This window comes from Adiantum capillus-veneris, chromosome 11 (assembly GCF_014529385.1).
Source record: "Adiantum capillus-veneris isolate H3 chromosome 11, ASM1452938v2, whole genome shotgun sequence".
Lineage (NCBI taxonomy): Eukaryota > Viridiplantae > Streptophyta > Polypodiopsida > Polypodiales > Pteridaceae > Adiantum > Adiantum capillus-veneris.
Window position 1 is genome coordinate 6418764 of NC_140941.1, and position 13536 is coordinate 6432299.

General features: G+C 43.3%; 1 protein-coding gene across 4 annotated transcripts in view; it reads left to right on the top strand.

Annotated features, from left to right (window-relative positions):
• The first annotated feature begins 383 nt into the window (after nt 1–383).
• LOC147446848 (E3 ubiquitin-protein ligase At3g02290-like) overlaps nt 384–13536 on the top strand; it is a 41247-nt gene continuing 28094 nt past the window's right edge. The window contains exons 1-3 of one of the 4 annotated variants that reach the window (XM_086522802.1): nt 384–517; nt 619–728; nt 842–976. In XM_086522802.1, the coding sequence (XP_086378928.1) occupies nt 875–976 (102 nt within the window). In that variant the 5' untranslated portion in view covers nt 384–517; nt 619–728; nt 842–874. Of the gene's footprint in view, nt 518–537; nt 729–799; nt 977–13536 lie in introns of those variants that run through there. The other 3 variants (XM_086522800.1, XM_086522801.1, XM_086522799.1) reach the window with 3 other exon arrangements.

The following is a 13536-nucleotide window of genomic DNA, read 5'->3' on the forward strand; positions in this document are numbered from 1 at the left end:
ATTACACGAAAATGGTAAAGATTAGCATATCTAAGTTCATCGCCAAAGATTCAAACGCATCACCTCCAAGTTGGCAACCTAGTGACCTAACCAGGCAGGCGCGTGCAGCTCGTTGAGACCCAAGTGAATTCACAATGTTATAAAGCTGGTCACTGTTTACCCCTTGTTTAGTTTTCGTGTCCTCCTTTACTTTTTTTCGCATCTGACGTCTGCGCAAGTCTCTGGTTTCGTGTCTATACTTCTTCGCCGTTGATCCCACGGCCTTGGCTTCATCTAATGTCTCGTGTTAGATAGTGGTGAGGGGTGATGAGGGTGGATACAAGAGCCAAGCGACTAAGATTAGAAGACGAGACCTTCCTGCAGGTGTGCACAAACTTGAAAGAGTTGCGAGGAATGCAGAGGAGGGGACACACGTCACATACGCGATGTATTGGCAATCACTCTCCTCTCTCTAGAGTCTACGTCCAAAATTTTCGCAAACTTTCATGGAGCCGAAATGTAAGAGATTGACACAAAGGTTTGAAAGTTCGTCCCACGCTGGGCAATAGGATACACATCCCTTTACTATACTGACTATTGTCTCTGTGTCTATACACTCACACACTTACTTTCCTGCAGCTCTCTTTGTGTGTGACACATTCGCGCGCGCGTACATACACAGATCTAAGTTTGACGTGATGATGGACTGGTTACCCAGCATGCGCTTCTCTGCTTCTTTGAGAAGAAAGGTAATCTTGACCGAGTATGGTTGTGTGAGAGAGAGCGAGAGAGCGAGCCGATTTTTGATGTACTTCTGCAGGTTTCGTGACAAATGGATTGGTTTTCAATGGGACACTTCCAGCAAGTGAACACAATCTAACGTTTTCTTGAAGCTATGGGATGTGCATGTAGCTGCCGTAGACATGACACTCCTGAATTCTCTCTATCCTCTTGGAAATGGAAATGCTACAACCGCCGTTGCTGCTTCTGTGGCATGGTACGCCTGTTGTATTTTTCCATTCAATGTGTACATGTGCAAACATACCATTGCTTAGAGCGGGACCAGTCTTGTATAATAGGTTTACCTTAGTCTCGATCAAATTTAGCTGCCAAGGTTTGTGCTCACCATACGCACAGACCTCTCATATGATTGGAGACTCAGGTTTACTAGACAACCTGTGATTAGGAGATTTAAAATTGCGACATCAAGTTATAGGCCATTGCAGGGTTGTTATGTAGGTTCCTTACACACAATACCTAGGCCATGGCAGGATGATATTATTGGTTTTTTTTTAGTACTCAGAAGTCCTTTCTTTGCTGATTTGGTAAAGGTAAAGTAGGTTATCTGAGCTATAGCAGTAGTCTTTAGTCAAGTCGGAAAAGTGAGTCTGATTGTCAATTTTTACTGGGCACACAAGTGCGAAATAAATTTGTTTTGAAATATTTGTTGATCACGCAGGCTTTATCTTCTTCTTGTTTGTTTTGCACTATCATGATTTCCTGAGTAATGGCCACGGCCATACGGTGAATGTAGCAGTAAGATGAAGGTTGACTGCAGTCATATCTCCAATCAGAGGCCTGACAGCATGTTATTAACACAACAGTCATGTTTGGGTGTTTGTTGAGCATTTGTCAGTCATGCTTTCAACACAGTGAACAAATGATTACATGTTCCACGCAATAGTTGGTGTAGTGGGATGATTACATTGAGGACATCTTATGAATAATTGGCATTTTATGTCAACATCTTAACACATGCAGCCATTCCTGTATGCTAATAACTCTATTCTTTTTGGGTGGGAGGTACCTTCTTTCACGTTCCATTCCATCTTTTGTTTAATACCTGCCTTCACAAACTAGACACACTACTATCACCCTGTCTATAGTGGAATTTTTTCCCTTGTGTGCCCACTTATTTTCTTCTCATCTCATGATTGGCCTTTGTCATGAAATGTGTGTTGACTTATGACCTTAGATTCTTCTCTTAAAATGTTTATACAACAAAAACATTAAACCTTTGCAAAACCTTTAGGACCTTCTTGGAATCTTGGACCCCAAAAAGGGCAGAAAATTGACTGTAGATCCACCGTCTTTAAAGGTCTTAGCTGTCACGACCAAGTGGTGTTGGCTGTGGACGTGATCGCTGGCACCTAAGAATACAATCTACGGGGAGGTGTCACATGCTTGGCCACTCCAAGTCGGGAAATCGGGCACGACACAGGAGAGAATCCCTTAAAATACTTCACAACTTTAAAATTTGAGTCAACACGGCCTACGTAGTTCCGTGCTCAGAGATATTGGCCCTAAAACCTGGCGCCCCTTTCGGTATTTCTTTATTACATTAAATCTTGAGCAAAGTACAACTCCCAAAGGGGTCCTCTGCTCTCGAACTCTGCGTCCAGATGCTCTGAAGAGTGAGGCCCCTTGGGCTCCTTTTATTCTTTACAAGGGATGCCAAGAGCAGAGCCCCAAAAGCTTATAAACTCAAAAGCAAGCAGTTCCAAAAGCAATTGATCCCAAAAACGGTCAAAAAAATAGTCAACACACAAATTACGAAAATCCGTACAATCTACCACGTCAGCAGCACGTTTTGTGAAAGTTCGTATTGCCACTTAGCTGCATGTCAGCGCGTATTGTCCGCCACGTCATCATCTACCGTATTGACGTGTCCGTACAGTGTGTCCACGTCATCCTGCGGGCAGCAGTGCTACGTCATCATTTTGTGACATACCCCCCCTTGAAAGAATTGTAATCGCCCTCGATTATGCTTGCAAAATTAGACATAAGCCATAAAGCGGTTCAGTAGACATTGACTCTGAGTACCGAGGCACTAGACGACACAAATCCAGCACTTGTACAAAGACGACAGTCACATCACATCACATCACATTGAGATCACAATCAAATCACGTTCAGACCACATCACATAGAATCTAGGACTGGGATTCATGGCGACATATTTAGCAATCGCACCTAGATCCGCACCGGACCTCATTGATGTTGATTAACTAATTCCATACATAGCAGCTATAATACGCGTACTTTATTTAGAGTATGGGACGTCCCGTATTGAAACATACAGTATGTGTAAGGTGCAGCGGAATGAATGTTTGAACTTTGCTAAAGATGAGTGCTCCGAACTGTGCTCAAGGTTCCTTTTTGTTCTTATGGAAGGGAGAGCCTTCCGTTTTTAATGAGAGAATGCAATGGACACAAACAAAGTGAATGGACACTGTGCGTGAAAGTGTATGAGACTGAGAGATAGAGAAGAGAATAGGACACCAGAGACGACGTAAAACCCTCCTCCGAAGGCCCCACTCTCTATGGCAAGAGCGGTCTACTTATGATTGGATAAATCTCTACGATGCTTGGACTTGCCGACGATGTTGACGACGACGAGACGGGCTGAAATCTGAAAATGCTAAGGGCTGAAATCTGCAAATCTTTATCTGCTGAATTCTGACTCTATGTCGATGACGATATCGATGGCGACAATGTGACGACGACGCGCTGAAAACGTAGATGCTGAAATCTGCGTTTTCCGGGCTGAAACTGTAAACCTTGCGGAAACTGACCGTGCGGCGAGGAATTGTTGGGGGAAGGTGAGATTTGCGAGGTTCGGGACTTGATCTGTGGTGTCTAAGAGCTGAAAACTGAAAATGCTGATGGTTCTTGAGGTTCCGTCGCGGTAAATCTGCAAAACGTTGGTGCTGGTCTGCAAATAAAAAACGCTAGGGCTGAAAATCTGCTTTGCTGCATCCGGTTGTCCTGTAAATGCAAAACGCTAGGCTGATCTGATGTTCTGCTGTCGTCGGAATCTGCAAGTGTAAAAACGCTGGTTGATTTGGTCCAAAAATGCTAGGTGGTTGCTATGGAGAAAAAATGCTAGGGCTTGGGGTTCTGCTGAGAAGTTGCCTGTTGAGCGAGTGCTCTTGCTGCCTCTTCTGCCAATTAGTGCTAGTCTAGGTTTGTGTAACAGACTTGGACACGCCAAGTCAAGAATCGAACCACCACAGCACCAAGTAACCACTTCAAAACAATTCACAGATCACAATAGATTTGCATTGGTCCGGCGGAGTTCCGTGCCTAGAGATATTGGCCCCAAAGACTGGCGCCCCTTTCGGTATTTCGTTATGTATTAAATCAATGTCAAAGTACAAAGAGCGGTTAGGGTTTCAATCTCAGACTCTGCGTCCAGATGCTCTGCAGAGTGAGCCCTCACTGCCCTCACTGCTTATTTAAAGATTACGAGGGATGCCCAAAAAGTAGAGCCCCAAAAGCTTAAAAATCAAAAGCCACAAGTCTCTCTCTCTCTCTCTCCCTGTCTCTCTCTCTCTCTCTCTCTCTCTCTCTCTCTCTCTCTCTCTCTCTCTCTCTCTCGTAAATAAAGCAAATCAGCTCTCTCTCTCTCTCTCTCTCTCTCTCTCTCTCTCTCTCTCTCTCTCTCTCATTCAAATTTGCGTAGCTAAAAAGCTGAAATTGTGTCGCTTGCTGCTTTTTCCCAGCTCCGCAAATTCCGGCGTAATTCTTGGAAATACCGTACTGCTGCCACGTGGCACACCAGCCGCCAGATTAGAGTTTCCAGCCACTTTAGGGTTTCAGCCAGCAGTTAGGGTTAGGGTTTCCAGAAATTAGGGTTTCTGCAAATTAGGGTTTCTGGCAGAAATTAGGGTTTGCAGAAAATTAGGGTTTTTGGCAGAAATAAGGGTTTCTGCAAATTAGGGTTTTTGGCAGAAATTAGGGTTTTTGCTGTCAGTAGCCACGTCCTCACTTTGTGACATACTCCCCTCTTGAAAGCATTGTAATCGATCACGATTACGCCTGCAAAACCGACAGAAGCCATAAACCGTCTTAGCAGACACCGACTGTTAGTACCTACGTACTAGGAACATACATCTAGCACATGTACCAAATCGACAATCACATCACACGACATCACAGGACATCACATGACATTTAACATTCATTCGGATCTTAAACCATGATTTATCGGCAATGCAGCTAGCAATCGCATCTAGGTCCAATGAGGACCTCATCGATGTCCGATTGACTAACCCCTATTGCAACCATGTCTATTCGAGATCAATCAGACCAAAATGCTGCAATCATTTCGTCTATCAGTTCTTGCACTTAAAAGAAGTCAAGAACAAATCAATATCATAATCAGGAATTCCATTTCATTAAAGTCATACAGCAGAATACTGTCAGCTTTTAGTATCCGTGAAGCTCAAAGAGACATCAGTGACTAGTATCTAAATGAAGGCATCTGTTGACAAAGGAGCGGAGTAACTCCCCTCTTGTGCATCCCACTGCACTAGATCTCCGACCAAGTTGAATTTTGGGTTCCGTTTGGAGTAGACTATGCTAAACCAAAAGCATCGAGGTAAAGTTTCACAATCTGAGGATTATTTGCTAGGTCCTCCTCCTCCATCCACTTTGCATCCAATGCAGGATAGTTCTTGAACTTAACCAAGAACCGCCTTCGGACTTTACCTTTAGTCTTCGTATCCTTATGTGCCAAAAACTGTTCAGGAACAAGGATCTTCCCGTTTTCTTCCACTTTGGGTTGCTCATCAGGCTCCCCATCATCAGGCACATCACCCTTAAAAGGTATTAAGAGACACATGAAATGCATTGTGAATCCTCCAGGTATCTGGCAGTTTCAATTGGAAGGAGACATCATTTATCTTTTCAGTGATCTGGAAAGGTCCATAGTATCGCGTACTTAGCTTTGGAAAAAGCCTCAGCTTTCCCTTTTTCTTTCTTAGGCGTGCCTTCTCAAAACGTAAGAGCACCCAATCATCCTCCTTCAATTTCAAGTCGCGACGATGGCGATCCGCTGTCTTTCTCTGTCGTTCTTGAGACTTTTGCAAAGTCTCGCGAACCTTGGCAAAAGCCGTATCCAAATCTCGCATATATTCATCCGCTTCAAAGATCTTATCTTTCGTGCTTAGGAAGGGTGGATCCTTCGCAGCACCTTCAACAATCTCAAATGGCGCCTTCCCCGTCGAAGAGTGTATCGTGTTATTGTAGGCAAATTCCACCAAAGGTAAGTACTTTTCCCATTGAGTCTTCTGATCTGAGATATAAGACTTCAATAAATCTAGAACCACTGAATTTGCAACCTCAGATTCCCCATCAGTCTGCGGGTGGAACGACGACGAGAACTGCAACCGCGTGCCAATGTTCTCCCAAATTGCCTTCCAAAACAAACTCGTAAATCTGGGGTCTCTGTCGGAGACAATCATCTCAGGCATGCCATGTAATCTGAAGATCTGGGCCACAAACAGTCTTACTCAGAGATCCGGCTTGACTGTTTTCTTCACTGAAATGAAATGAGCCTGTTTGCTAAATCTGTCAATAACAGTCCAGATACCATCGTGATCACTCTATGTTCTCGGGAGATCAAAAATGAAATCCATTGCAATACTTTCTTAGGGGCGGGTGGGTATTGGTAAAGGCTGTAACAATCCCTGTGCCTTATGCCTGTCAAACTTGACCTTCTGGCATACTAAGCAACTGCGCACAAACTCTTCCACATCCTTTTTGAGTCTTGGCCAAAAGAAGTATCTCTCTACCCCCTTCATGGTGGTAGCAATGCCGCGGTGACCTGTAAAAGGTGGACAGTGGCAAATCATGTCCATCATCGTCTTGACCAAAGCCTCCATAGGATTTGGTACAATCCTTGGCTTAGATGGGGAAGGGGGAGAGTCGGAAAAACCTCCCGGTGGGGAAAATTCTTCTTCGCCACTTCCATGCTCATCACCTCCATGCGAAGTATCCATTCCGCTCGGGTGATGACCATACACTGAAGTCTTGGGTTCTTAAGTTCACGAGGAACTTGGGTTCTTGTGGTTCTTGGTTCGTGAGGTTCTTGAGGATCTTGAGTCTTGAGGTTCTTCTTTTGCTTGCAATCTGTGTTAGAGAAGGATCTTCTCTTACCCGAGCTTTTCTCTTTCCCGCGGACGCACCCCTTGGCCTTGCGCTCACACCAAGGTTGCTTTTCCCACCTCACGTCGATGGGCCGGCCGCTAAGTGCACGGTCCGCTCTCAATGAGTGAAAAGAGAAACAAGGGGAGGATGGACAAGCCCTTCTTTCTTGGGTTTCCTGTCACTCTTTAAAAACATGGTTAGGAATTGACACGCCCAAGAAAACTTGGGTTACGTGCGACTGCTACAAGCAAAAAAATTTCTTGTGGTTCTTTCCTTGAGTGATACAGAACACTGCCAAAGCTCTGATACCAATGTAAGGTGCATCGGAAGTGAATGTTGAACTTTACTCAAGATGAGTGCTTGGAACTATGCTCAAGGGTTCCTTTTAATTACGGAAGGGACTTGTGCATAGTGATGTTTGTGGGCCCATGCAAAGTCCGTCCTTGGGCAACTATCTTTACTTTGTGGCTTTCATTGATGAGTACTCCAAGCATGCATGGGTGTATCCGCTTAAAGCGAAGTCCGAAGTTGTTATGTGCTTCAAACAATTTCTGTCTATGGCTGAAAATGTCTCTAAATGTACAATGGACACCCTCCGTTCTGATCGGGGGGGGAGGGGGGGGTTATATGTCTCATGTATTTAATGCATTTCTGGCTAGTCGTGGGATAAAACACCAATGTACAATGCCTTACACGCCTCATCAAAATGGTGTTGTGAGAGGAAAAACAGGCTACTTACGGAAATGGCACGATGTATGGTCAAAAGTCAAGCTTTGCCACATTCGTTTTGGCTTGAGGCCATCATGTGTGCCACTTATGTACTTAACAGGTGTCCTACGAAAGATTTGCAGTCTATGACTCCATATGAAGCATGGCATGATAGAAAGCCTTCTATTGAGCACATGTGTATTTTTGGTTGTTTGGCATATGCTTTGGTGCCACAAACACAACGAAGAAAATTGGATGATAAGGTTGTCAAATGTATTTTTGTTGGTTATGGTGCTGAAAGTAAAGGTTACAGGTTGTATCATCCACAAACAGAGCGTATTCTGTATTTACAAGTTGAAATGCAAGCTGAATGGTGAGATTGATCGCTATAAGGCTCGACTTGTTGCAAAGGGTTATGCACAACAAAAAGGCATATATTATGACGAGACTTTTGCTCCCACTTGTTGTATGAGTCATGACTACTGTGCGTTTTCTATGTGCATTGGCAACTCATTTTGGTTCGGATGTACATCAGTCAGACATTGTTACTGCTTTTTTGAATGGTGACCTATTTTAGGACGTTTATGTAACGCAGCCTCGTGGTTTTGTCAAGAAAAGACAAGAGAATAAAGTGTGCAGATGTAAGAAAGCTTTGTATAGGTTGAAGCAATCTTCTCCTGCTTGGTATGAGAAGGCTGACACTCATTTGGCGAAACGAGTCTTTCGTAACGGTCCAACAGAAAGCACATTGTATATAAAGCGTGAGGGTGATGTACTTCTCATTGTGGTTCTCTATGTAGATGATTTGCTGATCACTGGACGAAATGAGAGATATATTGCTGAATTTAAGGCTGATTTGAATGCTACTTTGAAGATGAAAGATTTGGGGCTGTTGCATCATTACTTGGGTATACAGTTTAAACAGTGTGATGGTGGTATTGCCTTGTGTCAGAAAAGTTACATAGAGACATTGCTATGTAAATTTGGACTTGAGGATTGCAAACCTATTGCCATTCCATGGGAATGGCAATGGAAACAGGTTTGAAATTGAGTCTTCATGATGCTGGTGATCCTGCAGATGTCACTCTTTACCAAACTGTTGTTGAATGCCTCATTTATGTATGCAACACGAGGCCGGATATTCAGTTTGTAGTCTCACAGGTCAACAGATTTATGCATAGCCGAGGGTCTAAGCATCAACAGGCTGTCAAGAGGATTTTTCGCTACTTGAATGGCACTTTATATCTTGGCTTGTTTTATCCAAAGCAGGATCATTGTTGCCAGACTTACATGCTTTTTCGGACTCGGATTGGGTTGGTTGTTTTGACACACGAGTGTCCACAAGTGGTTTTTGTTTCATGCTTGGCAGCTCATACATATTATGGTTGAGCAAGAAGCAACCTACTGTGGCCACTTCCTTACTATAATAGTTTCTCTGCATAACACATAGAGAACTCTCAGGACTATACGGTTTTTGTTCCACTCATGTGTTTAAGCAAATCTTCTTAGAGTGTTGCTTTTAATGTAGTTCGTTGTGAGGGTGAGTACGTGGCAGTCTTCACAGCTACGGTTGAGTGTGTATGGCTTAGACGCCTTATGGTTGATTTGGGTGTTGGACAGTACATTGCCAACACTATCTACACTGACAGTCAAAGCGTATTGGCAGTTGTGAGAAACCCAGTTTTTCATGCTCGCACAAAGCACATTTCTCGTTCACCTCATCACTCTCAGGGGGGATTTGTTACCATATTCATGTGGTAGTGATGTGTGTGAACTCACTTAGGACCGCCGGGGCATTTTTTCCCTCGCTAGGAGGTTTTTCCCTGGTGCATTGTATATACGCCCATCACTCTAGGGCTATCTAATCTTTCCATTGCACACTAAGTAATACACTCTCTATTGTGTGCCTTGAGCTTCCTTCATCTTCTCCAAGTTCTGTTTGTTATCCTGCAACCCTAATTCCAACATGGGGGTTGTTACCTTACCTTTTTCTTTCTTGGCGATCTCGATCCATTTCTCGTCCTCGTCTGCTTGTTGTTGGGTCTTTGTAATAACATCCACCCACGAACTCCTCATTTCTTTGTGCTTCTCCTCGCCTTCTTTGATGGCCCGCACTTGTTCTTTAATCGTGTTGAGTTCTTCAACTACTGAGGGTTGAAGCTCCTCCTCTTCAAGTGCATTACGTGATCTCAACTCTGCAAGCTCCTTCTTGAGCAACGCGATCTCCTCATCCTGGGCCGTCACACGATTCTCAAGTGTGTTTATCTTGCTTTCTTGGGCCAACACGCGTTCTTCGAGTGTCTTTTTTGTGCCCAAGAGGTTCTATGGAAGGAGTTGTCCTCTGGTTCTTGCCTGAATCCATGTGTGTCGCGAGAAAAGGGATCGGATTTCTTGGTAGAAGAGGAATCGACTGAGCTCTGATACAACTGTAATAAACTTGGGCACCCCAAGTATAGAATCTATCGCGACACGAGAGAGAGATTCACTTAGAACACTTCTCACAATTCAATTGAGTTGACATGGCTCGACGTAGTTCCGTACCAAGAGAGATTGGCGCCCCTTTCGATATTTCTTTTTGTATTAATCTTTGAGCAAAGTACAACTCCCGCGGGTCTTTAGCTCTCAGACTCTGCATCCAGATGCCCTGCAGAATGAGGCCCTTGGGTTCCTTTTATTCTTACAAAGGGATGTCAAAAGCAGAGCCCAAAAAGCAGTAACTCAAAAGTTTCTAGTTCAAAAGCAGAAGGTCCAAAAGCAGCCAGCGTTGATCACGAAAACCCGTACAACTGTGCCACGTCAGCACTATCAGCGCAATTTGCGGAAATCCGTATGTTTTGCCACGTCAGCAGCCAACGCAATTTGAGGCGTTCGTACAGCCAGCCACGTCATCAGGTCGTTCGCAATTTTTATGCTAGTGTCTTTTTAGGCCTCTCGTCAATTATCCATAAGTTGGGACAATTTATTAAGTGTCCCCTCGGCATTTGTCCATTAGTTGGCATGCCACATCATTAGTTTGTGACACAAACTTGCAGTGAGCATAATGTGCACAGTCGATTTGACTCTTCTCCATTGCCCCAAGCCCTGTCTCACATCGAAGGGAGTGGGAGCTAAGCCGAATGGCTACGATAGTGCGTATCGCTGACAAGGGGATTGACTCAAGCATTTAAGTGTGAGTATGGTTTTCCCTTTCAACCAAGAACATGGTTTTGTAGTTGGGGGCAATATGGGTGGTGTAATGTATGAAGTGTGACCCACCAGATTCCTCCCAAGACGTAGTACATGGCGTTCTAGAAAAGCTTCATTCACTTGCGAGTCAATTGAGGCATCATGTAGCAAGTGTAATGCATCTCATCTCCAAAACCACTTCTTTATGTCTTGCATCCATCTTGTGCTCAAGATCTTGCTTTTATGCATCTTTTGAACTTTTTTGCTTGCTTCCCATGCAATTGTAGGAAGTCGATGTGAGGGGTTTTGACGCATCTTTATCATGTACTCCACAACCCTTTCCATGCCCATAACCTCATTTGAAAGAGATCCCGACTCAAGGAGTAGGAGCATATATGGTGTTTGTGTCTTAACTTGGAGAAAGCTTGTAAGAAAACGCTTTTTGGACATTCTCAAACTCTTCCAAATAGACTTTGAGATGCTCCCACCCTGCACTTCAACTCCATAAAGAAGAACCGGTGTCACCAATGTGTCAAAAAGGTACTTCTTGAGAACCAAACACTTGATGTTTCCCACATTACACATGTTCTCAAATGCATAGTATGCTCTTTTTCCCGCTTCCAAACGATGCATAGCATATTCATGCCACTTGTGATTGGCCGGAACTTTAAGGCTAAGGTACTTAAATCTCTCAACAACTTCAAGTGACTTATTGTTGTATACAATGCATGGCTTCTCCTTATGGGTGGCTTTCACAAGCATAACCTTTGTTTTGGATTCATTCACAATCAGCCCACTATGCAAGGAAAAGTTCTCAAGGACAACCATAAGCTTTTGTGCACATGCAAAAGTGTACGCTAGAAGCACTACATCATCCGCATACAACAAAAGCATGATTACTGCATTGCAAATAGTGACCTCTTCAATGCCTTCTTGCATAAAGTCAAGTACCATTTGTTCCAATTGATCGATGCATAGACCAAAGAGAGTTGGTGATAACGGATATCCTTGTTTAACCCCAATAGTGCTTGCAAATTCTTTTGAAATTCCTCTTTCCATACGCAATTGATACATCACCTTCTCATAGATCGAGAAACCGCAAGCATAAACTCGCTTGGCAGTTGGAGTTCTTCCATCCTTCTCCACAAATTGTTACGTGGAATCGTATCAAAGGCTTTCTTAAAGTCCATAAAACAACAATACAATTGCTTGCCTTTCAACCAACTTTTCTCTATGAGAACACGAAGAGTGACAAGATGATCAATGGTGCTATGGCATCGATGAAAACCCTCCTTTTGCACGTTTGTCATTCTCTTCAGCCCAATCACTCAATTTCATCTCCATTATGCACCCCAAACAACTTTGCCATAAGAGACCCAATCATTATAATCCGGTAGTTGTGTACATTCTTCACATCCACTCCTTTATGCAAAGGCTTGACCCAATTAGTACTCCAATCATAAGGCATACCATGTTGAAGTGCAACGTTGAACATATCACACATCCACTTATGTGTAAAATCTCCTGTCCATTTAATCATCTCCAGCTTGATACCTTGAAGATCTCCCCTTTGTGAGTGGCCAACTTTTCTGAGAGTAGCATATAGTCAATCACACTATCTCCATTATGTTTTCTACATGTAAATCCATTGGTTCTACTTCACAAAGATACACCATTGGCAATGAGTATACCCGTGCTATTACACGTGTAAAAGTAACTTTCCATAGTGATCCAGCTCTTTCTCATCGATTGAATTACGATCATACAAGTGAACTTCCTCCAACTCCCTTGCAATGTATGGCATATCAAATTGTTGAGTATCATGTTGCAATGTTGTGCGAGCATTCATATCCCCAAAGCCAATAACATCACCTTCGCTTTTGAAATAGGTAATATTCTCTTTCAAATAAGAAAATGGTTGATCTCTTTCCATGTAAGCATAAAAGGGGGAATCGTGATGAGAAATGTAGCAACCGGTTACAAAAATGGGTGCTCTTTTTGGTGTCATAATTTTCAGCCATACATAACGTTTGTAGTTGTTATCTTTCACAATTGATACAAAATCTTTCAATTTTTTCTTAATCATACATGCTACCCCTCCTTGCCCTCTTCGTTGCTTGAGATTCTTTGACCACATCAATGAATGTACATTGTAGTCCTCCAAGCCGTTAATCCTTTGTGTATCATGCTACCAAGTTTCAACAAGAAGTACAACATCGGCTTTGCTTGTTAGTTCATCAATGCCAACCCCCACATTTCATCGGTATTCATTGCAATTCCAAAAACAGATTTTGAATTGTAACTCAGTCTCATAGGTCGCGCATTCCTATTTGCTCGAGGGACTTATCTCCTCCATGGGCACATTTTCTTCGCGAGAGATCTCCTTGTTTTTTATTCCTCTCCTCATATGCCTTGCAATGTATATTTTGTTGCTTAATAGTGCAATCTTCACATAAAAAACATTTTGTATCACTCAAAAAGATCCATCTATTATCAAGGATAATCTTTCGTTTGGTCTCATAATTCAACTGGCATGGTGCATACAATTGGCCGTTCTTCCGAGCGAGGAGCTATAACTCCGAACATGCCAAAGTGGGTTTTGAAGAAATCTTCGATAACAATGGCAAGAGAAGGAGGCGTCTCTTAACTTCTCTTTGGGAATTCCACGAATAACAATGTTCTTGGAACGTCGCTCCCGTTCCTTCAACTCCTCCACATCCACATTCTCAACATTCTTTGTTTCAGCCATAG